We start from the raw sequence: 20,794 nt of genomic DNA, 5'->3' as shown, positions 1-20,794 counted from the left end.
CAAACCAAAAAACCATTATGTTCGACCTAACCAAAGACAATTTTTCTTCTGGGGTGGCATGACAAACAGGGACACAAATCAAATTATATTTTACTATAAATTTAACAAATCACCTTTCATTCAAATAATTACATGAAATCAGTATTGCTCTGAGGAATCTTGGACAAATGGCCCCTGTAATTCACACAGTGGGGAGAAGCACTGACCCTGACAAGGAATCAGTACCATTTTTGATTTCTCAGTTTGGAAACTCTCTCTTCCCCTGGGTTAGAAGCTGCTTCTCCTTACCTTCCTTCCATCAATACTAGTTTTGTCCTCTGAAGCTATCCAGAGTAAGCCTAACACACTTCTGCCAAAGTCTGTCAAGGATTTGGTGACAGCAAACACATCTCTCCTCAAAATCCTGGCCTGGCCCAGGAGTAACAATCCTTCCAGTAAGCTTCACTAATGTTAATTTGGAGACCACACACCATCCTAGAAAATACTCTGGACACTTAGTTTATCAGTGACCCTGCTGTAATAGGATGTTAAAATACTCAAGATTGATATGATTTTCTTTTATGAAGTACAAGTGCCCCATATGAAGAATTTCTCTCCATTCTAGCCATGATGTGTGATGTGTGTGTGCGAGGGTGTGGGCTGGGTTAGGAAGCCAGTTTCTCCAATGTCATTGGCCATGAAGAAGTGTAGAAATGTCCCCACTCCCTCAGGAATGAACCTCCAACCACAACCAGAAGCCATAACTTTCTCCAGTGGGCCTGTAAAGTGGAAACTCTTGCCTTCGGAGGGAGAGAGCAATAAGGGGAATGGAAGAGGAAAGAACCTAAGAATTTACCGGGGGGATTCTCTGAGAGGAGATTTCTGTCAGCTAAGCACAGAATAAGGTCTATGAATAAGGTGGGTGAACTAGTCAGAAATCTAAAAAGAGGAGCCTCCATGTAAATGGAGGTTCACTCCAGAAACCAAGAAGAGCACCTGCCGTAATCCACTTTCACTTACTTTGTATGTCTGGCCCATCAGAGAACATGAATAAGAGTTGGCTAAATGATTAATCATACTATTACTGCTCACAACAGGGTGAGATTATTTGTCCCCATGTTACAGATGAAGGAATGGAGTCTCAGAGAGGTCACAGTACTTGCCCTAGGCTGCCCAGCTAGTAAATGGTACAGCTGAGATTTAAACCCATGCAGCCTCACTGTGTTTCTCTCACACTGGTGTAGCACCTTTAAAAATGCCAACCAGTTTTTGCTCTGCCACAGGAGCCAGTGGAAAGGACTCTGATGTTATCTAGCCTCTGAGACAGACGGGAGCAGCACAGCCTAGGGCCAGGTGTGATGGTGGCTCCTGGAATCGAGAGGACTCTCAGAGAGACAGACTGGGGTGGGAGAAGAAGGGGCCCCAAAGCATCCCTTTGCATCAAGAGGGTTTCTGCCCTGAGCTGCTGTTCATTCTGCAAACACTGCTCGAATACCCACTGTGTGCCAGGTACAGAGAGTTCTTCTCCACTTTAACCTGGACAGGCACCAGCTTCCCAGCGTGGATTTAGGCTTCAGGTGCACACTATTGTGGACCGTCTAAGCCACATCTAGAAGAGCTCTGGGGAAATATGACTACTTGGGCAGAAAAGGAAGGAACTAAGAAGGGGTATCTTTGTATCTGAGGTCTGAAGGAGCGTGTGGGCTCTCATTCAGGCAAAGGGCAGGATGAGGGAGGTGGAATGGCAGCAGCCAGTAATGGGGTGGGACAGGGGAGTGCAGAGAGGATGAAACAGGAAGTGAGAGGAGGGGTCCACAGTAGATGTTGGAGAGCAACAAAGAAAAAGATTTATTTCACAACTTTGTCTAGAATGTTAGTGGTAACTGGAGTATCAGGAAAAATGCTGAGAAGTTTGCTGGTGCCTCAGAAGGTTATTTATTGAGGTAGTCTTTCAGGCAAACATTTGCTACATCTACTCAGTGTCAGACTTGTTCTAGAGATTGAGGGGTTGTAAAGACATGTAGGCCTTGGTCCCTCACCTGGCACTAAAAAGAAGAAAAAGTGTCCACAAATAACTACAATGCAGGCTCCAGGGCCAGTGTGGAAGGTGGTAGGTAGTCCTTGGCTTCTCGTGAGGTATACAAGAGTTCTTACCCTGAGCAAAGCAGGGGACACCACAGTCTCTGTGGAGGAAGGATTAGGTCGGCCTCAGCCCAGCAGCACTCAGGGCCCAGCTCATTGCCTTCTGCCGATTCATACTTGTGGTTGGATAAGCCAGGCCTGCTGGACTGGCACGTCACCAGCTCGCTGAGAGGAGAGTAGAGCTCCAGTGCAACATCAGCTCCCTGGGGCCTTGGTTTGCCTCTGGGTGTGACATGCTGCACAGCGTTACTTCTCAGAGCACCAGGACCTGAAGTTCCATCCTCTGCATTCCCCTGTCCCACCCCATTACTGGCTGCTGCCACCCCACCTGCCCTCATCCTGCCCTTTGCCTGAACAAGAGCCCACGCTCCTTCAGACCTCAGACACAAAGATACCTCTTCTTAGTTCCTTCCTTTTCTGCCCAAGTAGTCATATTTCCCCAGAGCTCTTCTAGGTGTGGCTTAGATGGTACACAGTAGTGTGCACCTGAAGCCTAAACCCACGCTGGGAAGCTGGTGCCTGTCCAGATTACAGCAGAGAAGAACTCTCTGTACCTGGCACACAGTGGGTATTCGAGCAGTGTTTGCAGAATGAACAGCAGCTCAGGGCAGAAACCCTCTTGAGCAGCTCAGGGCAGAAACCCTCTTTGAGATACTGGGAGGAGTAAGATAGGCTTATTTCCTTCTTTATAAAGTTTCTGAACTACAAAATAAGAAGGTTACTGGGAATCAAATATATTTGAATTTTAGCAAGGCTTCTGACAGAGTATCTCATGATATACGTGACAGCAATATGGAGAAATGTAGGATTAATATTGATACAGTTATTACTCATTCATTCATTTGCTATTGGTTCATTCATTCATTCGTTTCTTCCACAAATATTTATTGAACCAGGCATTGTGTTTGGTGCTAGGAATATAATGAGCAAAACCAGAAACAGTTCCTCTTCACGTGGTTGCCTACAGTTTAGTAGAAAAGCAAGATAGTGATCAAGTAATCATACAGAGAAATGTAAAACTAGCTATGACAAGTGCTACAAAAGAGAGGTTCATGGTACTTTGAGAGCCCATAACAGGACCAGCCTAAACTGAGATCTGAAGAATGATATAATAGATTAAAAAGAAACACATATCCTTGGCTACTCCTCCTCCCATGAAGAGGTAGAGTTGGATCTCCTCTCTTTGAATCTGGGCTAGCCTGAGTGACCTGTTTGACCATAGAATACAGTACAAGGGATATTCTGGGACTTCGAGAGCTTGGTCATAAGAAGCCTCACAGCTTCTACCTGTCTCTCTGGGAGTACCTTATCTGGAGTTCTGAGCCACCACGTAAGATGTCCCACTACCCCGAGACCATCATGCTGGAGGGGACTGTATAGCTGTTTGGGTCAATGGTCCCAGGTGAACCTTCCACCTATCCCTGCCAAGCCACCAGACATATGAATAAAATCTTGGATCTTCTAGATCAAGGGTCAGCAAACTACAGCCTGTAGGCCAAATCTGGCTACTACCTATTTTTATTAATAGTTGTACTGGAACACTGCTATGTCTATTGTAAATTATTATCTATGGCTGCTTTTGCAGTACAATGGAAGAGTTGAACAGCTATGACGGAGACTGCATGGCCTGCAAAGCTGAAAACATTTTCTATGTGGCCTTTAATAGAAAAAACTGCTTGACTCCTGCTCTAGATCAGCACTGTCCAATAAGAATATAAAACAGGCCAGGTGTGGTGGCTCATGCTTGTAATCCCAGCACTTTGGGAGGCTGAGGTGGGCAGATTACCTGAGGTCAGGAGTTTGAGACCAGCCTGGCCATTATGGGGAAACCCTGTCTCTACTAAAAATACAAAAATTAGCTGGGCATAGTGGCGGGCACCTGTAATTTCAGCTACTCAGGAGGCTGAGGCAGGAGAATCACTTGAACCTGGGAGGCAGAGGTTGCGATGAGCAGAGATCACGCCACTGCACTCCAGCCTGGGCAACAGAGTAAGACTCCATCTCAGAAAAAAAGAATATAATACAAGCCACTATTACAAGCCACAGATATAAATTGAAAACTTGTAGTAGTCACATTAAAGAAATTAAAAAGAAATAGGTGACATTAATTTTAATGACATATTTTATGTTATCTGATGTATGTGAAATATTATAATCTCAACATGCAATCAGAATACAAATTATTAACGAATATTTTAAATTTTTTTGGTGGCACCAAATCTTCAATAATCATGTGGGTGTTTTATAGTTATAGAACATCTCAATTAGGACTGGCTGCATTTCAGGTAACCAGTGGCTACCAAACTGGACAGCGCATCTCCAGATCAGCCCATCCATCAGCTTAATAACATCAGGTGATATCAATTGATGGCATGAGGAACAGAAAAATCAGCCAAGGCCTGCTCAAATTCCTGACCCCAAACATTGTGAGAGAGGGTAAAGGATTCATTGTTCTAAGCTGCTAAGTTTGGGGACAGTTTGTAACGTACCAATAGGCAAACAGAACAGATTGAATAGGTAGGTGCTAAGTAGGTGAAGGGCTTGGGAGTTGACAGGAAGAGTTCTCGGCAAAGGGAACAGCATATGCAAAGGCGCTGAGGCAGGAGGGCACATGAGAGAAGGTACGAGGAGGTCCCTGTGGCCAAAATGAAGAGACAGGTGAAAGACAAGGCTGAAGAGGTGAGCAGGGGCCAGATCACATGTGTGTTATGGGTCAGTTAAAGATTTCAGTCTTTATATGTGAACCACCAAAGAAATTAGAGCTGAGACTGATATCATCAGATTTGCATTTTGAAAAGATGACCATGGTTTCTGTGTAGCAAATGGATGATAGGGAAGCCAGGACAGATGCAGGAAGACCAATCAGTTGGCTACTGCAATTGTTTGAGTGAAAGAAGATGGCTGTTTGGTCTGGGATAGTAGCAGGTGAAGTAAGGGAAAAGTGGATAGATCAAGAAATATTTAGAATTATAATTAACAGGATATGGTGATAGATCAATATGGGAAATGAGGACAAAGTATTGTTTGATTTATTCATTTATTCATTTGACTCAGCAACTGCATCATTCTTGTCTAAAAGACTGATCCCACAGTGGATGCTACAAGACTCTGTGTTTCACTATTTCACTTTTATGTATTTAGTAAAACTACTAATAAAAGCAACAGAAATCAAACTTATGCTGTGCAGATGGCACAAAATGAGACAGATAGCTCAAAAATGGGTTAGCTGAATTAACATTCATAAAGCCTGAAAAGAGAGACTAGTACTAACATGATGAATTTCCTGAGGGTAAGTGTAAGAATCTGTACTTCAGTTTTGAAATAACAACTGTGTAAGAGGAAGAAGTGGACACAGGAGAAATAGTCTATCCATAGTAAACATAAAAATCACATAAGTGTTAGTGTGGTATGGCTAACTAAAATTTCATCCAATCCTAGTGTAGGATTCATTCACTGAACTCTGTGCTAATCAGACCACATCGCTTGTGGTATCACGTTCTGTGAAGTCAGTTATACTTGAATGACACTGACAAATTCGGTTTATCAAGGGGAAGGGCAGCAAGGTTCACTAGTGAATAATGAAATTATGTCAAATGAAGAACAACTAAACGGACTAGGGTAATGAACCTGAAGAAGAAAAGATTGCAAGTATATGCTGGGTGTCTGCAAATATGTAAGGGCCCTTCCATGGGAGGATACATACACTGTTGCTGAAGGGCAAGTAGTTCCAATAACTAAAAGTTACAGGGAGCCAGATTTCAGTTCCAGATGATGGAAAACTTCTAATAGAGAGCTACAAGCAATGACTGGATTTTCTTGTGAGGTGATAAGCTCCCTGTCACAAGTACTATTCAAACAAAAGTGGGGGTGATAACACAGAAGAGACATTTTAGGAGCGAATCTCGAATTGAGTAAGTGGTTGAACTCATAACTTTTCAGTTCACCTCTAAGATTCTCATTACATTTCCAGGAATAAGGAGAAATAAAGGAGAACATCTGGACACTCCATCGCTCTCACCCTGAGTCAGTTCCTCTCATTTTTAACGCAGTAGACAATATGGTACATTTAAAGGATCCCTGTCTGGGTAGAGTCTGCTGAGCTGGCTACAAGTGATCCAGGGCTTCAGAAGACATGGAGAACAGCAAGCACTCCTACAGCTTGGAAGGGTGGTGTAAAGGTGGTAATAGTTGAGCTGAGCTTTGACAGGTGAGTCAGACTTGGTCTCAGAACTGTACCCTGCATGTTAGAACTTGCACGAGTTAATTTCTGTTATAGCAGATGAAGTTCCACCCTGTATTGGTTTTAAGTAATTAAGTCCACTCATTCTGATACTCCCACTTATGAGGGCTGTTAGCCTGGGCCACTGCACTGTTTAACAGTCTTCCTCTGAGAAACGCTGTCTTCCTTTAACAATAACAATTGTTAATTTCCTAGAACTCAACGTGGTAGCTATCTTCTTCTGTCCTTGAAAGGCTTTGCAAGCTTCCAATAATTCTTCTGTAGACAGATTCCTGATAATATAATAACCCTGCATCCGAGGCATCTGTTTAATGGGTCTCAAAGAACTGATGCTTCCAAAAGAACCACTTTTTAGTGTTGATTGAGTTTCACTGGATAAATATTTCAGCCATATTTTTGATACACACATAACATCAAGTATAACCTTTTTGATGCTTTTCATTGGTATATATTCTTTGACAACTTTCTGAGACACAATCAAATAACAGTTTTTAAGGACACATGGAAATGGAGGAGTGACCGTGGAATTTTTATAGGACAGTAAGAAAAGCTGACTGGACTGCAGCAGAGGTTGTCTTTGGATAAATAATGGGAGATTAGTTTCTATAAGTAAAGCAAGGAGCAAGATAGCTTAATAGGGCATGGAAAGTCAAATAAGGAATTCATATTTAATTTAACAGAAAATTGGAAGTTTGGAATTAATAGTTTGGGAACAGAAAAATGGTGTAATGACAGCTTAAAGAAAATAAGCCTGTCAAGAGGTGACGGCTGGTATCAGGGTGATCAAGAAAGCCAGTATTACAGGCTCGTCGACTTGAGATGGTGAGCCTGAAGCAGTAAAGAGGCAGTCGGCATGATGAGGAAGGGATGGGTGTGAGGGCTGCCTCGATGGAACATGAACACTTCTTGGTGTCTGGTGGACAGAGGACATGACTGGAGGTGGAGACGTCCTCCATCCTGAGCTCTGTTTTCCTCAAGCTCCCACCAGCCATGTCTCCTTCTAGCTTAGGCTGGATTTTATGTCTGACTTGGTTTCCAGTCTCTCCTTGGAGCAAATCCCCCTTATCCCCCATTTGTGGAGATTTTTCTGACCGAATGCTTGTTTTCTTTCGTGAGTTGTTCTTTCTGAAACTCATTTGAGAGCACAGTGTTTCCATACAGACATGAGGAGAGCTGCATCAAGGATGAGTAGGTGCAGAGAAGAAATGTCTTCGCAGATTTAGAAGGAGCAGAGGGTGCTTTTATCCACCTTCCAATATTGTAGGCAACTGAAATATTAAAATGAAGAGTGTGTTCCCCTCACTGGCCTAGAAGAAGGAGCATAGCATGGCGATAGCATTTAGCTTTTCCGGTTCCCCAAGAGCAAATCTGTGTACAAGACACGCCTAGTTCTCCAAGTTGTATCTAGAATTGAAACTTTCTGAATCAAGGCACACCCTATTTCACACTATTGATGAATTTGAGAACGATTTTTTTTCCTTTTTGCCAAAAAGGTAAGGATCATGCAAAGTTTCACAGTGCTTCTTCTAGTCTGTGCTCATCCACTCGAGGGCTCTGACTGCCAGGTATGAGGCTCATAGAACTCACTAAAAGGGAGCCATGCCCATCCTGGTCCCCTAAGGTAGCCTGATTCTTGTTTTCTCAGAAACGGCATCATGGTCAAAGAGAGGAAGCCAACATTTCAGGGCCACAACTTGAGGGGCCTTCTCTCCCCATTCTGTGCACCAGTCCTACCCTGCTGCTTGGAATTCCCACATTACTCATTCCTTGGGCTAAGGCATTTTTTGAAAGCCCCTGTTAAAATGCAAATGCTAGCTGGAAGGAAGAGGGTTTTTTTTTGTTTGTTTTTAAGCCATTAGGCATTAGGTTCAAGTTAATTTATCTAAAAAGGACATGGAACTTAGAAAGGAATCATATCCATCCATGAATAAAGGAGGACCGATAGGGAACGAGATGCTTCCCGGTGTTGAGGTCTCAGGGCCGTGATGGGGAGGTGGAAAGTGCTGAAGACACACTTTTCTTCCTCCACACATATTCAAAATGGCGCCTATTTCCCAAACCTCAGCCCGAGTGTAAGCCAATGTACAGTTCGGAAACAGCACTGTATAGGAGAAGAGAGGAGAGATAAGGGCCAGTAAAGGGCTGTGTGCCCAGCCTACGGCCCTGTCCTTTCTCCCACCCCACAAATACTCTTACCTGCCTGGCCATGAAAGGTGGATTGCCAGCACTAGAATGGACTGTGGAAAAATGCCCAGGGACCTCTCTGCCACTCTCTGTGCTTGCTTTTGCTCTAGTTTTATCTCTTTGAAGCTTCAATCCCCTGGCCCAGGGACCCCTAACCTCAACTCCCACCTCAGTCTGATTTTTGAAACATGGTATTTCAACCTTGATTTTTCTGCTGAAGAATCTGGCTTGGCTTATCTCTTCATCTTTCTCATGTTTTCTCCCTACCTGCCCTAGCCTCAACTCCATAAAATCCCATCCTCACCCCCACCCAGGAAGAGGCATATGAAATTCAAGAAGAATAGACTAACCAAAATATCAAATGCAAAGGCTTAGTAATTAATCAGCTGATATAGTCACATAGAACAATTTCCTTCCCTTTAAAGCACTATTGCTATGTAGTCATGTTTAGTGTGATTAAATTAATGTGATTTCCCCACTGGGCTAGAAAACAAGAGTGCAGCTTTTCCTTATGTCTTTTATGCTACCTGTTAAGTCCCTAGTACCTGGAACATAGCAAGCACTTAATAACTATATTAGGAATAAATAAATAGAGATTTATAAAAGCTTCCATTATACACAGGATAGCTCACATAAATAATATTAATGGTATCTGCAGCAGCAGACATAACACGAACTGCAAGTCTGAGCACATAAATAGCCGCATTTTAGTACAGGGCCTTAGTCCCAAGATTGAGGTTACATGTAAGATAAACAGTTCATTTCCTTCATTGTTACAGTTTAAGGAGAGTAGGAAGTTCCCTTTGTCAAAAACTATTTTCACCTGGCTCTCCAGAACCTTAAATTACTATTAATAGAGATGATATTTTAAGCCCGTTTGCAAATGCAAATGCAAATAGGTTCACCGTATGTGAAACACGGTATGTTCAATCACTTGCTTGGGCTCTTTTTTGACCCAAGAATATTTCTTTTTAAATTAGATCTTGGTCTCTGGTGCCAAGTGGGGCTAATATTGGGATGGGGCACTTGGATGGGAAGAAATATTGGGCAAGGGTCTCTGGACCAGAGAAGGGAAAGGTCAAACAGGAAAGCCAAGTAAGTCCATTGCAGAGAGGCTGCAAGAGGAGGAAATCCCCCTTCTCTGGATTTCCCACTGGCACAGGGGACTCAGGCGAGACGAGCTGACATCTTTGGACTGCTTCTTCTAGAGCAGAGGCTGCTCGGAGACCCCAGCACCCCAAAGCCAAGAACAGCTGCCAATTATTTGGTAAGTGGCACCTTCTATTTCCTGCCTATTTTGTCTCTTAGCTCACAAAAAACAGATGAAGGGATCTGGCAGGAAGAGACAGATTTTTGTAATATCCCACCTCCAATGTAGTCAATCTGAGAAGCAAACCTGATGGTCAGAGGTTTTAAGCATGCTCTCTGCAATCCGTTTTACTCATTCTCTGGCTGGCCATTAGCACATCAGCATTTCTGCCCCAGATGCAGCTTGCAGCTTTATCTCATGCCACTCCCTAGGCGTCTAAGCCTCCACAAACATACCTGTCACAAATGCCTGTCCACTGCAGCTCCAAAAAGAGACCAGATGCATAAGCACAGCAGCATTCCCAAGGAACACAGAAGCAAGGTGGTAAGAATAAACCAAAAGGAGTATTTGCGAGCTCCCCGTACCTCCTAAGGCTCCTTGTAGAGAGAGAAATAATGCCAGGACTGATGGTTGAACTCAAATACAGAAAGGGGAACTGACTAGAGAAACAACACCACAGCCAGGGACAGTGCTCTTGCTTGGTTCCAAATAACTTCTGCCGGCAGGTGGGCATTTCCACTGATGAGAATGACTACAAACGTACCCTCGGAGCATGAGTGTAAAGCCCTGGGAAACCCCCAAAGGGAGCCCCATCCACAAACATGACAAAGACACCTTCCCTGACAGATTCCCAGAGATCCCAGAGTACCCACAGCCTTTGAAGCCCATAGATGAAAATGCAGTTCAGTTCAACAAATGTGGGCAACCATGTGGCAGGCACTGAGCTCCACAGGGCTTCAGAAGACAGCCTTCAATGAGTGAGGGCAGAGAGGCCATGTGCTTCACTTCTAGCCCTTCCCCAAAATCATTCATTAAGTACATCTCTCCACCCATCCTGTTAGAAGGCAATTGACATACACAACCTTCATTTTCAGATGATCCTAATCTAACCCCAATTGTATGAATCTAGAATGTGTCTGTTACCTTGGTACACTATTCCTGGAAGCGGGTGGTACTGTTGAGTTTGGCTACAAGTCATAAGCAGAAGTGGGAAAGGTGTGTAAATGCCCAGTAGATTTCTCCAAACCTAGTGCTTCAGCGGGGACAGCTTTCACTCGTATGTGATCCTCCCCCAGGTGCATGCCTCCTTTTTCTGCCCTGATCAGGCACTGCAAAGTCCTCTGCTCAGTGTGGGGGACATTTATGTGCCTCTGAGGTCTGTGGCACTTGAGCTTAAAAAAAGAGAAGCAGCACCCTCTGGGCATGCCTCCCTGATCTCTTGGAGGCTAGCTGTGTCCTGTGAAGCAGGAGACATTAAAAGTGACAAAGTGACAGTTTGTTGTTGACAGGGTTGGGGAGGCTCATCCACACAAAAGCGTGTGGTGCAAGGGAAGGGATGTGGGTTTGGAACTGGTGGTCCGAAGTCCAGTCCTGGCTTGACCACTGGACCCTGGGCCAGTTATTGAACATGTTTGAATGTCAGTCTTCTCACTTATGAAATGTGACTCGTAATCACTTCTTTGCTGCATTGTTGTGAAAAACAAAGGAAACCTTGCCTGTAAATCATGTGGCAGAGTATGCCAAGTAGTTATTTCATCTTCATTATTACTTTCCTGTTTTCTTTTCAGACTTTCCCAATTCTTACTTTGACCTTTGCACAAAGACCTCCCTTCTGTCACTACAGAGGTCTGTAAACAGGCCTGTAAAACCCTTCACCTTTCACCCAGGGCTTCTCAAACCCACATGGCTCCCCCAGGGTGCAGGGTCTTGACTCACAGGGTCATCACTTCCTCTCAGCCATTCTATGTTCAGACCTTGGAAATTTCATCCTTCATACAGATAGATCCCACCTGGGGTTTTCCTCTGGATTTTACAATCACAGATTTTGCTGTTGTTTGAAAGGGTTCATTTGATTTTCTTATTGTGACATATGATCAATTACCCACCTATCAGAGCACAGGGGAAGTAACTCATATTTCACTTAATTTTCATGTTTCCTTCTTTTCCTTGTACTCAGCAGTCCGAATATAAGACAGGCTAAATTGAAAGGCTAGCTATCAAAATATTTGGAGTAGTATTCCCCAAACTTTCATCATTCTAGCTACTAGTACCACTTCATACTCATGTAAAATCTGTTTCATTATTTATATAGTATTTTTATAACATACTTTAAGTAAATCTATTTAGAAAAAAATCTTTGTGTTAATACTAAATTAGAAAGCAGTATCATTTTCCATAAACAGATCAGTAAAAATAACATATCACACTGCACTTTGGAGTCATAGAGACCTGTGTTCAAACCCTGCTCCACTACTTAATGCCTGTGTGTTCTTGGGGCAGTTATTTAACCTCTCTGAGCTTTGGCTTCCTCACAGAAGTAATACTAAATATCTCATAGGCATGTCATGACGGTTAAATAACATGGCATATATATGGTGCTTAGCACAGATCCTGGCAATAGTAGGCTCTTAAAAAACAAGTTGTTTTATTGTTTTCCCTTCCATAGCACTTCTTTAATCTACTTATTTCAGTTCCTATTTAGAGCAGCCTCCTCCAATGCTGTAACGTAGAATGATATTAAAAGGAGTAAAGAGAGATGAATGGTGAGGCAGGCAGCAGAAATGAGGGGGTGATATAGTGTCATGGAATTCTTTTATTCTCCAACTTAGCTAGAGTTGCTGGACTGTAAGGGACCTCAAAACTCATCATTCCAGTCTCTCACTCAAGCAAGGACCCCTTCAGTGTCATGACAGATGCGTGTCTAGCCTGTGCTTTCTTACTTGTCAGGTTGGGAAATTCACTATTAGAAAAGAGAGTTAACAGAAAAATGTCTTTTTAAAAAATAATCCCCAAACTACTGCCACTCACTCCTCCAATCCATAAGTACCAGCTACTTGTCTCTGTCCTGTTTTCTAGAACTACCAGAACATATTATTTTATCCTTTTATATAAACCCTTCCAAATAGCTGAAAGCTGATTTTGTAAATTTTATTAATAGTCTCTCCTCTCAGCTAAATACTACAGTGTTCTCAACTGCCCCTCATGTCGATAGTCTCTAGGACCCTCACCCATTGGCAGCTCTGCCACCAGCACCCTTCTCCCTGAGTCAGTCAACCTACCTCCTAGCAGAGAAGGCTCTCAGGGCAGAACAGGCAGTGAACAAGATCACTTTTGTTAAAGAGTCAGAGATTGAATTAGCCTTTCAACAGTTGCAGGGGGTTGCTGACCACGGCTTTTTTTTTTTTTTCACATGTCAAGTCAGATCGCAACCCCCTTGCCCCATCTTGTTTGTGTGACAGGCCAGCAGTCAGCCAATCAAAATTCCTCTGACTCCCACATATGTCATCAGAGCCAAGGGTGGAGTGGGGCCAACCGTGATGGTGGTCAACAGTGTTGTCCTTGGCTAACCAGAGGCCGAGCCCAGTGGAGAAGACCAGTTCCTTGTGTTTGGTGAGGAGGAAGTTGCTGAGGTTACTTCAGAAACTGCTTTCTGTGTGGGGCTGCTTCCTCCACTGCCTCATTCTCCAACGCTCTCAGGACTGAAGAGGCCAAGGCTGCAAGTAGAAGCAACCAGAGGAGGACAGGCTACACACAGTAGCTGGTGTGTGTGGGTGTGGAAGTTGACCTCACCAAACTTCACCAGAGAGAGTCCCCTGAGGACCACACAGTCAGGATCTACTCCATGTGCCACAGCCAGAAACCCGTGGGAGTCTAGAAACATCTGAACATTTAGCTGAGTTTTCCAATTTCAGCCATCTGTTTGTTGTTATATGGAAGTGGCCTCCTGCGGCCAGTGGTCAAGTCTAAAAGCACTCTAGGAGGCGGTGCTGATGGTAGTTCTAATACAGAATAGTTTCCACAAATAATTAGAGCAGCATTATTTATTGAAACGTTAATTAGTGGTTGTTTTCTAAGCTTTCTTGATGCAGAGGTTTGTGCAAGGGGGAAAGCAGAAGAGATACAAGTTCAAAGGTTCATCCAGACTTTTGTGAAAGCCCATGGAAGAGATGATACCGGTGGCTTAGAGGTGAAAGGAGAGGAAGAGAGTGCTTTTGAAGTGCAAGAAGAAGGGAGGGCAGGGGATGGTTGTCTGGGTCCTGTGAGCAGTAGAAACCCAACTGCCCCTCTGTCAGTGCTCCCGAGGGGGTAGCAACCTCAGGTGTGATGGCTCATGCCTAGAAAGGCAGCATGCTTTGCTCATGGGGCCCAGCATCAGTAGATATTCTCATTCCCCACTGTGGCATGGGGGCAGGGAGCTGCCGGACTTCACAGACCACTATGGGCTCAGATAGTAAGGGTGCCAATGGCAACCAGGACAGACTAGGGACTTGAGGCCCTTCCATCATTTTCCAGTTACCAGGTGAACTTCTTGAATTCTGACTGGGCTGCAGGAAAGGAAGGAGACTCCTGCATGACCCAGTTACAGTCTCTTGTTCAACTGGCAGAATTGAGGCTCACCTGTGGGATTAAGTTGAGTTAAAGGAAATTTTCAAAGTGATGATTTCATATGTACTTGGATTCATGGACAGAAATTCATATCCTATGCATAATATAATCTATGTGAGAAGGGCCAGGATTTCACTGTAAACACAGTTCCTGAATTATTCTTAATTTAGAAGTGATGCAGCTCAGGACTGGGTTGTCTTCTTACTCCCAGCCCTGCTGCACAATTGCCAACAAAGGAGGATTGTCAGCCACAGCCCCCAGGACTTGACACTCCCCTTTAATTAAACCCTGCTGGGTCCATAGTTCCCTGACATCACCTGAGAGTGAACATAAGACATTTGCAATAAATTTTTATTTTTACTGCTACTGTAAATTGTATTTTTAAAACCCTTCCTCCTTAAAGCAGAAACATGTATCAACCATTATATGAATAAAAAGACACGCCAAAGATTGGGGAAAAAATATTTGCAAAAGATATATCTGATAAAGGGCTGGTATCCAAAATACACAAAGAACTCTTATAACTCAAAGATAAAAGAACAAACAGCCCAATTTAATAAGGAGCAAAAGATCTGAACATATACCTCACCAAAGAAGGTACACGGACAGCAAATAAGCATATGAAAAGATGGTCAGCATCATACCTCATTAGAGAATTGCAAATTAAAACAGTAAGATACCACTACACATCTGGTAGAATGGCTAAAATCCAAAAATCTGACAATACCAAATGCTGCTGAGGATGTGGAGCAATGAGGCTTCCTGTTGCTCCACATCCTCAGCAGCATTTGGTATTGTCAGATTTTTGGATTTTACCCATTCTAGTAGATGTATAGTGACAGAGCCCTCAGAAATAAGGCCGCATATCTTCAACTATCTGATCTTTGACAAACCTGAGAAAAACAAGCAATGGGGAAAGGATTCCCTATTTAATAAATGGTGCTGGGAAAACTGGCTAGCCATATGTAGAAAGCTGAAACTGGATCCCTTCCTTACACCTTATACAAAAATCAATTCAAGATGGATTAAAGACTTAAACATTAGACCTAAAACCATAAAAACCCTAGAAGAAAAACTAGACATTACCATTCAGGACATAGGAATGGGCAAGGACTTCATGTCTAAAACACCAAAAGCAATGGCAACAAAAGCCAAAATTGACAAATGGGATCTAATTAAACTAAAGAGCTTCTGCACAGCAAAAGAAACCACCATCAGAGTGAACAGGCAACCTACAAAATGGGAGAAAATTTTTGCAACCTACTCATCTGACAAAGGGCTAATATCCAGAATCTACAATGAACTCAAACAAATTTACAAGAAAAAAACAAACAACCCCATCAAAAAGTGGGCAAAGGATATGAACAGACACTTCTCAAAAGAAGACATTTATGCAGCCAAAAGACACATGAAAAAATGCTCACCATCACTGGCCATCAGACAAATGCAAATCAAAACCACAGTGAGATACCATCTCACACCAGTTAGAATGGCAATCATTAAAAAGTCAGGAAACAACAGGTGCTGGAGAGGATGTGGAGAAATAGGAACACTTTTACACTGTTGGTGGGACTGTAAACTAGTTCAACCATTGTGGAAGTCAGTGTGGCGATTCCTCAGGGATCTAGAACTAGAAATACCATTTGACCCAGCCATCCCATTACTGGGTATATACCCAAAGGACTATAAATCATGCTGCTATAAAGACACATGCACACGTATGTTTATTGCGGCACTATTCACAATAGCAAAGACTTGGAACCAACCCAAATGTCCAACAACGATAGACTGGATTAAGAAAATATGGCACATATACACCATGGAATACTATGCAGCCATAAAAAATGATGAGTTCATGTCCTTTGTAGGGACATGGATGAAATTGGAAATCATCATTCTCAGTAAACTACCGCAAGGACAAAAAACCAAACACCGCATGTTCTCACTCATAGATAGGAGTTGAACAATGAGAACACATGGACACAGGAAGGGGAACATCACACTCTGGGGACTGTTGTGGGGTGGGGGGAGGGGGGAGGGATAGCACTAGGAGATTTACCTCCCAATGCTAAATGATGAGTTAATGGGTGCAGCACACCAACATGGCACATGTATACATATGTAACTAACTTGCACATTGTGCACACGTACCCTAAAACTTAAAGTATAATAAAAAAAAAATAAAGAAAAGAATGCAAAATGGTAAAACTACTTTGGGAGATAGTTTAGCAGTTTCTTAAAAAACTAAATATACTCTTACCATATGATCCAGCAGTCACACTTCTAGGTATATTTACTCAATTGAATTGAAGACTTATGTCCACACAAAACCTACACATGAATATGTATAGCCACTTTATTCATAATTAGCAACTAAGATGCCCCTCAGTTGGTAAAGCTGTGGTATATCCAGACAATGGAATATTATGTGGTAATAAATAGAAATGAGCCATCAAGATGTGAAAAGACATGGAGAAAACTTAAATTCATATTGCTTAATGAAAGAAGCCAATCTGAAAAGGGTACATACTGTATGATTCCAAAGATAGAACATTCTGGAAAAGGCAAAACTGTGGAGACAGTAAAAAGATCAGTGGTTTCCAGGGGTTGGGGAAGGGTGGGAAGGGTCAACAGGCAGAGCACAGGGGATTCTTAGGGCAGTGAAGCTATTCTGTATGATACTATAATGGTGGATACATGACATTGTGTATTCGTCAAAATCCATAGAACTGTACAACCCAAAGAGAGAAACTTAATGTAAATTATGGGCTTTAAATAATAATAATAATGAAGCAACAATGGCTTAATCGTAAGAAATACATCACACTAATGCAAGATGGTAAAAATAGGGGAAATTGTTTGCCACAAAGGGAGTAGATGGGAATTCTCGTACTATGTGCTCAATTTTTTGAAAATCTAAAACTGTTCTAAAAATAAGTAAAGTCTGTTAATTAAAAAAAACACACACATGCTAACCACATACACGGATTTCTGGTAAAGTAACTAAATTAATAATGTGGCATTTTAGAGGGCTGCTAGACTGGTGGGAAAGAAAATTAGCATCAATTTCACAGTCCACATGTTCACTTCCCCATGTTGCACCCTTGGAATCAAATGCTATACATAGAACGTTGCTGCAAAAAGTCTCCTTTTGTATTTCTGCCTTTTATTTTGACACTTTCTGCATTTTTCTGGTGCAGAACCCTAGACTTTTATGTCAATTCCTTAGGTAAATTAAAGAAAAGGCCCCAGTTTTCTAAGGGCCAGATCAATTTTTAAAAATAGCTTTCAGTTCCATGTTTCTGAAGGAACATTCTTAGAAATGTAATGAGTTTCTTGTTTCTTTGAGGGGCGATACAATTTTAACTTGTACTTTAAAAGCAAATTTTACATAGTTAAGCATTAGAAGTTGAGTATTTTTCTTTGTGTGAGCCAAAATTTTGCATTTATACCATACCAGTGAGTTACCGAGGTGGGGTAGGATGGACCCTCACTCTCATAACCTCTAACACGTCCTCCACTCCCATCCTAGGCTGGCTTTTTCTGCCTCCCTAGCCGCCCTGGGGAATCTTCTTTTATTTACTTTCTCATGATGCAAATTCACACCTACCATTCATGCATGCTAAGGAAGAGGCAATGTGTATTGTTTTCTTGCATTCGATCAATTTCTGAACCCAGAAACTAGGACCTAGGGACACATTTTTGTCTAGATGTCTTCAAGCAAGAAGTCAGAAAGGCAAGGGACACCAAGAGGTATTTTCAGGATTCTACAAGTGAATGCAGAAGACTGTCTGTCTTCACTATCTCTCAAAATCACATGGTGGCTTCAGCAGCAAAATACACTTATTTGGATTGAAGACTGAATTTGCTTATATTAAAAGGTAGGTTCATGAAAAAATTGTCAAAAGGGTAAGCATTAGGGTGTATGCATTTTAGAAAAAGTACCATTGTACTAGGGATAAGTATAGCCTTCAGATGTGCAGTTGCTTTAGCAGAAAGGGCAATGAGGAAGATGAGAAGGATGGACAGAGCTCAGGATAGAGCTCAGGCTAGTGACAACCGCAGCAAGTGGAGAACCAACAACCCCATACCCAGGGTCTAAGTGATGTCTCTGGTCTGATGGAGACAGGGCAGAGTGGAGTTGAGGTGTTCTGGGGCATGCCTAGAATCAGGAGCTCCTGAGAAGGTGTGGAGGAAGGTCCATCCCTGGAGGAAGGCCACAGGGGCCAGGGTTAACCTGGACCACAGGACAGGGAAGGAAGGCTAAGCCAGAGAAGGACTGTAGTGTGGGAAACTGATGGGCTCACAACTCACCCCATGGACTTGGACACTAAAGACCACAGTCTAGCGGCAAGACTACATCCAGAGCACCCCTCCTTCCTCACCTGCCTGTTGTGTATCTCAACACCTAATGGCAGGGGTTGGCCAAGGTTTCAGAGGTGGTGCCAGGGCTGCATAGGAACTGGCAATCACTATTGACTCTAGCAACACACAAATATGCACATTTTCATGCTTTACCTTTGTTCCTATCCATCTTCGAATCTCAGTAATTTTTCCCATTTTCCAATAACATCTTAAAATTCACAGATGTAATTGCACAATTTGGAATTTCTAGTTTTTTGTTTTTTTTTTATTTCCTTCATTCAATTAACAAATGCTTAACTAGCTCTGACTGAATGAAGGCCTTGGACTGGTCTTGAGATCCAAGGTGAGCTAAGAAGTGTGGTCCCTGCCCTCCTAGAGACCATAGTTGAATGCAGGAGACCTACACTGATTTAATAAAGTCAAGGTACTTGCCACCAAAAGATTTTCAACATTATACAATTTCAGTTATGTATGATATCCTCATGATTAAACACCATCTTAAGAGCACGAGGTAGATTCTAGCTAGTTGTGTAGGTTACAACTAAGAAAAGTTTTCCCCTGGTCTCTTGCCTCAGGAATAGTTTTCTCGATATATCTGTTCTCCTTCTCTTCATATTTTAAATGGTTAGGGTGCCTGCATAAACATTTGTCATGGATAACACTGTAGAGAGGACTTCCTGGGGGAAGGATGGTCTAAGTGATTTAACTTCCTTCCCAATTTAATAATTCTGTATTCTAGTTATTCAATAGGATTTACAATCTAATCTTACAATCTCAGAACTTCTTCTGATAGGTTATACAAAAGATGGTCTATTATTTAACAAATAACATAACTATGTAACATATTTCTAATCAAATGAAATATATACAGCAGCACATTTAAAAATTAAATATCAATAAACTACCAACACCTGTGATGTCACCTTTCAGAACTCAAAGTAAACACCTGATTCCAAAACTTGTTATCTTTTCAATCTTTATCTGAGAATATTAAACCAATATTCAAAAGACTGTGATTATGAATTTAAGTGGCCTATTTGTCTAAGGGTGTGCATTTACATATTCTGAGAAACTGTCATTTCTTTACAAAGCACATGACATTTGCCATTTTCTTTATAACCTCAGTTAGAAGAAATAAAATGAGGTAATATTCTAAACGTAAAACTTGCTTGAAGGTTAAGTTCATATTTTTTTTTCTATGTGTGCAGGGGAAGGGATATAATACATAACAAAACTAACACATTTTAACAAATGGGCAGCATATTTAATATTTAGGGAAGCATGAAGATCCGTGAAAGCACCTTATGTAAAATATTTATTTGAGTATAAATTAAATGTACACTACAAAGTAAAATAAAATAGATTGGGGTATATAGAACACAGGCAATATGACTAAACTTGTTAAAAAACAAAACCAGTGGTTTTTTAAATCAGTGATTTTTTTTTTAAAGTTTCCATTTCACAACAGAGCTGGGGACGGGGCACTGCACATTCAAAAACTTACTTCCCTGTGGCATCTTTGTGACCAAAGCAAGGCACTTAAGACTTCTCTGAACACTTAAAATGTACATTTGTCAACCTGGGCTTGTAGTTTTCAAGTCGGTGATGCAGAATCATAGAGTTGCAATTTTTGCAGCTCCCTGCTACTTCCATCACATGCTTTATCTGGAAGACTTGAAGGGTCTGCCACCACACAAGAGGCATTACTCCCTGAAAGAAATTTTCTGATAAAAGAAGGTGTCATTCTTTCTACTCTTCAGCAATGTGAGTAAGGGATGGCCTCTTTTGAAAAGTGTCTCAATTTCAGCTTTACTCAAATCTTATTTAAGATTGCAAACAATCTTAACTTGCACTAGCTGGCTACAGTTTCAATGTGAGGAGTTGGAATTTTTAAGAAGGACAGCATTTGTAAACCAATTTGATCTTTGCATTTGGTGGACTGCAGATAAAATATTGCATTTGAGTTGCATTTTCACTGTGGATGGCCTATTTGCATACAAACAAAAGAGATTATTTTTAAAAGAGATTTTCTGTGTTTTTGTTTTGGTCTCTTGGGATGACTGTGGTAAGGACGAAGGGACCAGGCCATTTTCATACCTTGGATTTTACATATTGTGTTTATGTCACCCTGTATTCTTTCTTCCTCACCATCCACTTTCAATTCATTGGTGGCCAGTTTTAGAGTCTTT

At 42.0% G+C, this 20,794-nt stretch overlaps 1 protein-coding gene across 5 annotated transcripts in view; it reads right to left on the bottom strand.

The window, feature by feature from the left end:
• The window catches only part of CD86 (CD86 molecule), a 64,419-nt gene that overhangs the window by 31,613 nt on the left and 12,012 nt on the right, over nt 1-20,794 (bottom strand). For 2 of the 5 annotated variants that reach the window (XM_001166230.8, XM_003950169.6), the window contains exon 1: nt 10,091-10,363. The exons of 2 other annotated variants lie outside the window; for them this stretch is intronic. Coding sequence is in view for 1 of the 3 variants with exons in the window: in XM_009446277.5 (XP_009444552.4) it covers nt 10,220-10,368 (149 nt within the window). In the remaining 2 variants the exon portion in view is untranslated. Of the gene's footprint in view, nt 1-10,090; nt 10,380-20,794 lie in introns of those variants that run through there. One more of the 5 variants, XM_009446277.5, reaches the window with a different exon arrangement.

Source organism: Pan troglodytes, chromosome 2 (genome assembly GCF_028858775.2).
Source record: "Pan troglodytes isolate AG18354 chromosome 2, NHGRI_mPanTro3-v2.0_pri, whole genome shotgun sequence".
Classification (NCBI taxonomy): Eukaryota; Metazoa; Chordata; class Mammalia; order Primates; family Hominidae; genus Pan; species Pan troglodytes.
This window is presented reverse-complemented; position numbering and strand designations above follow the sequence as displayed.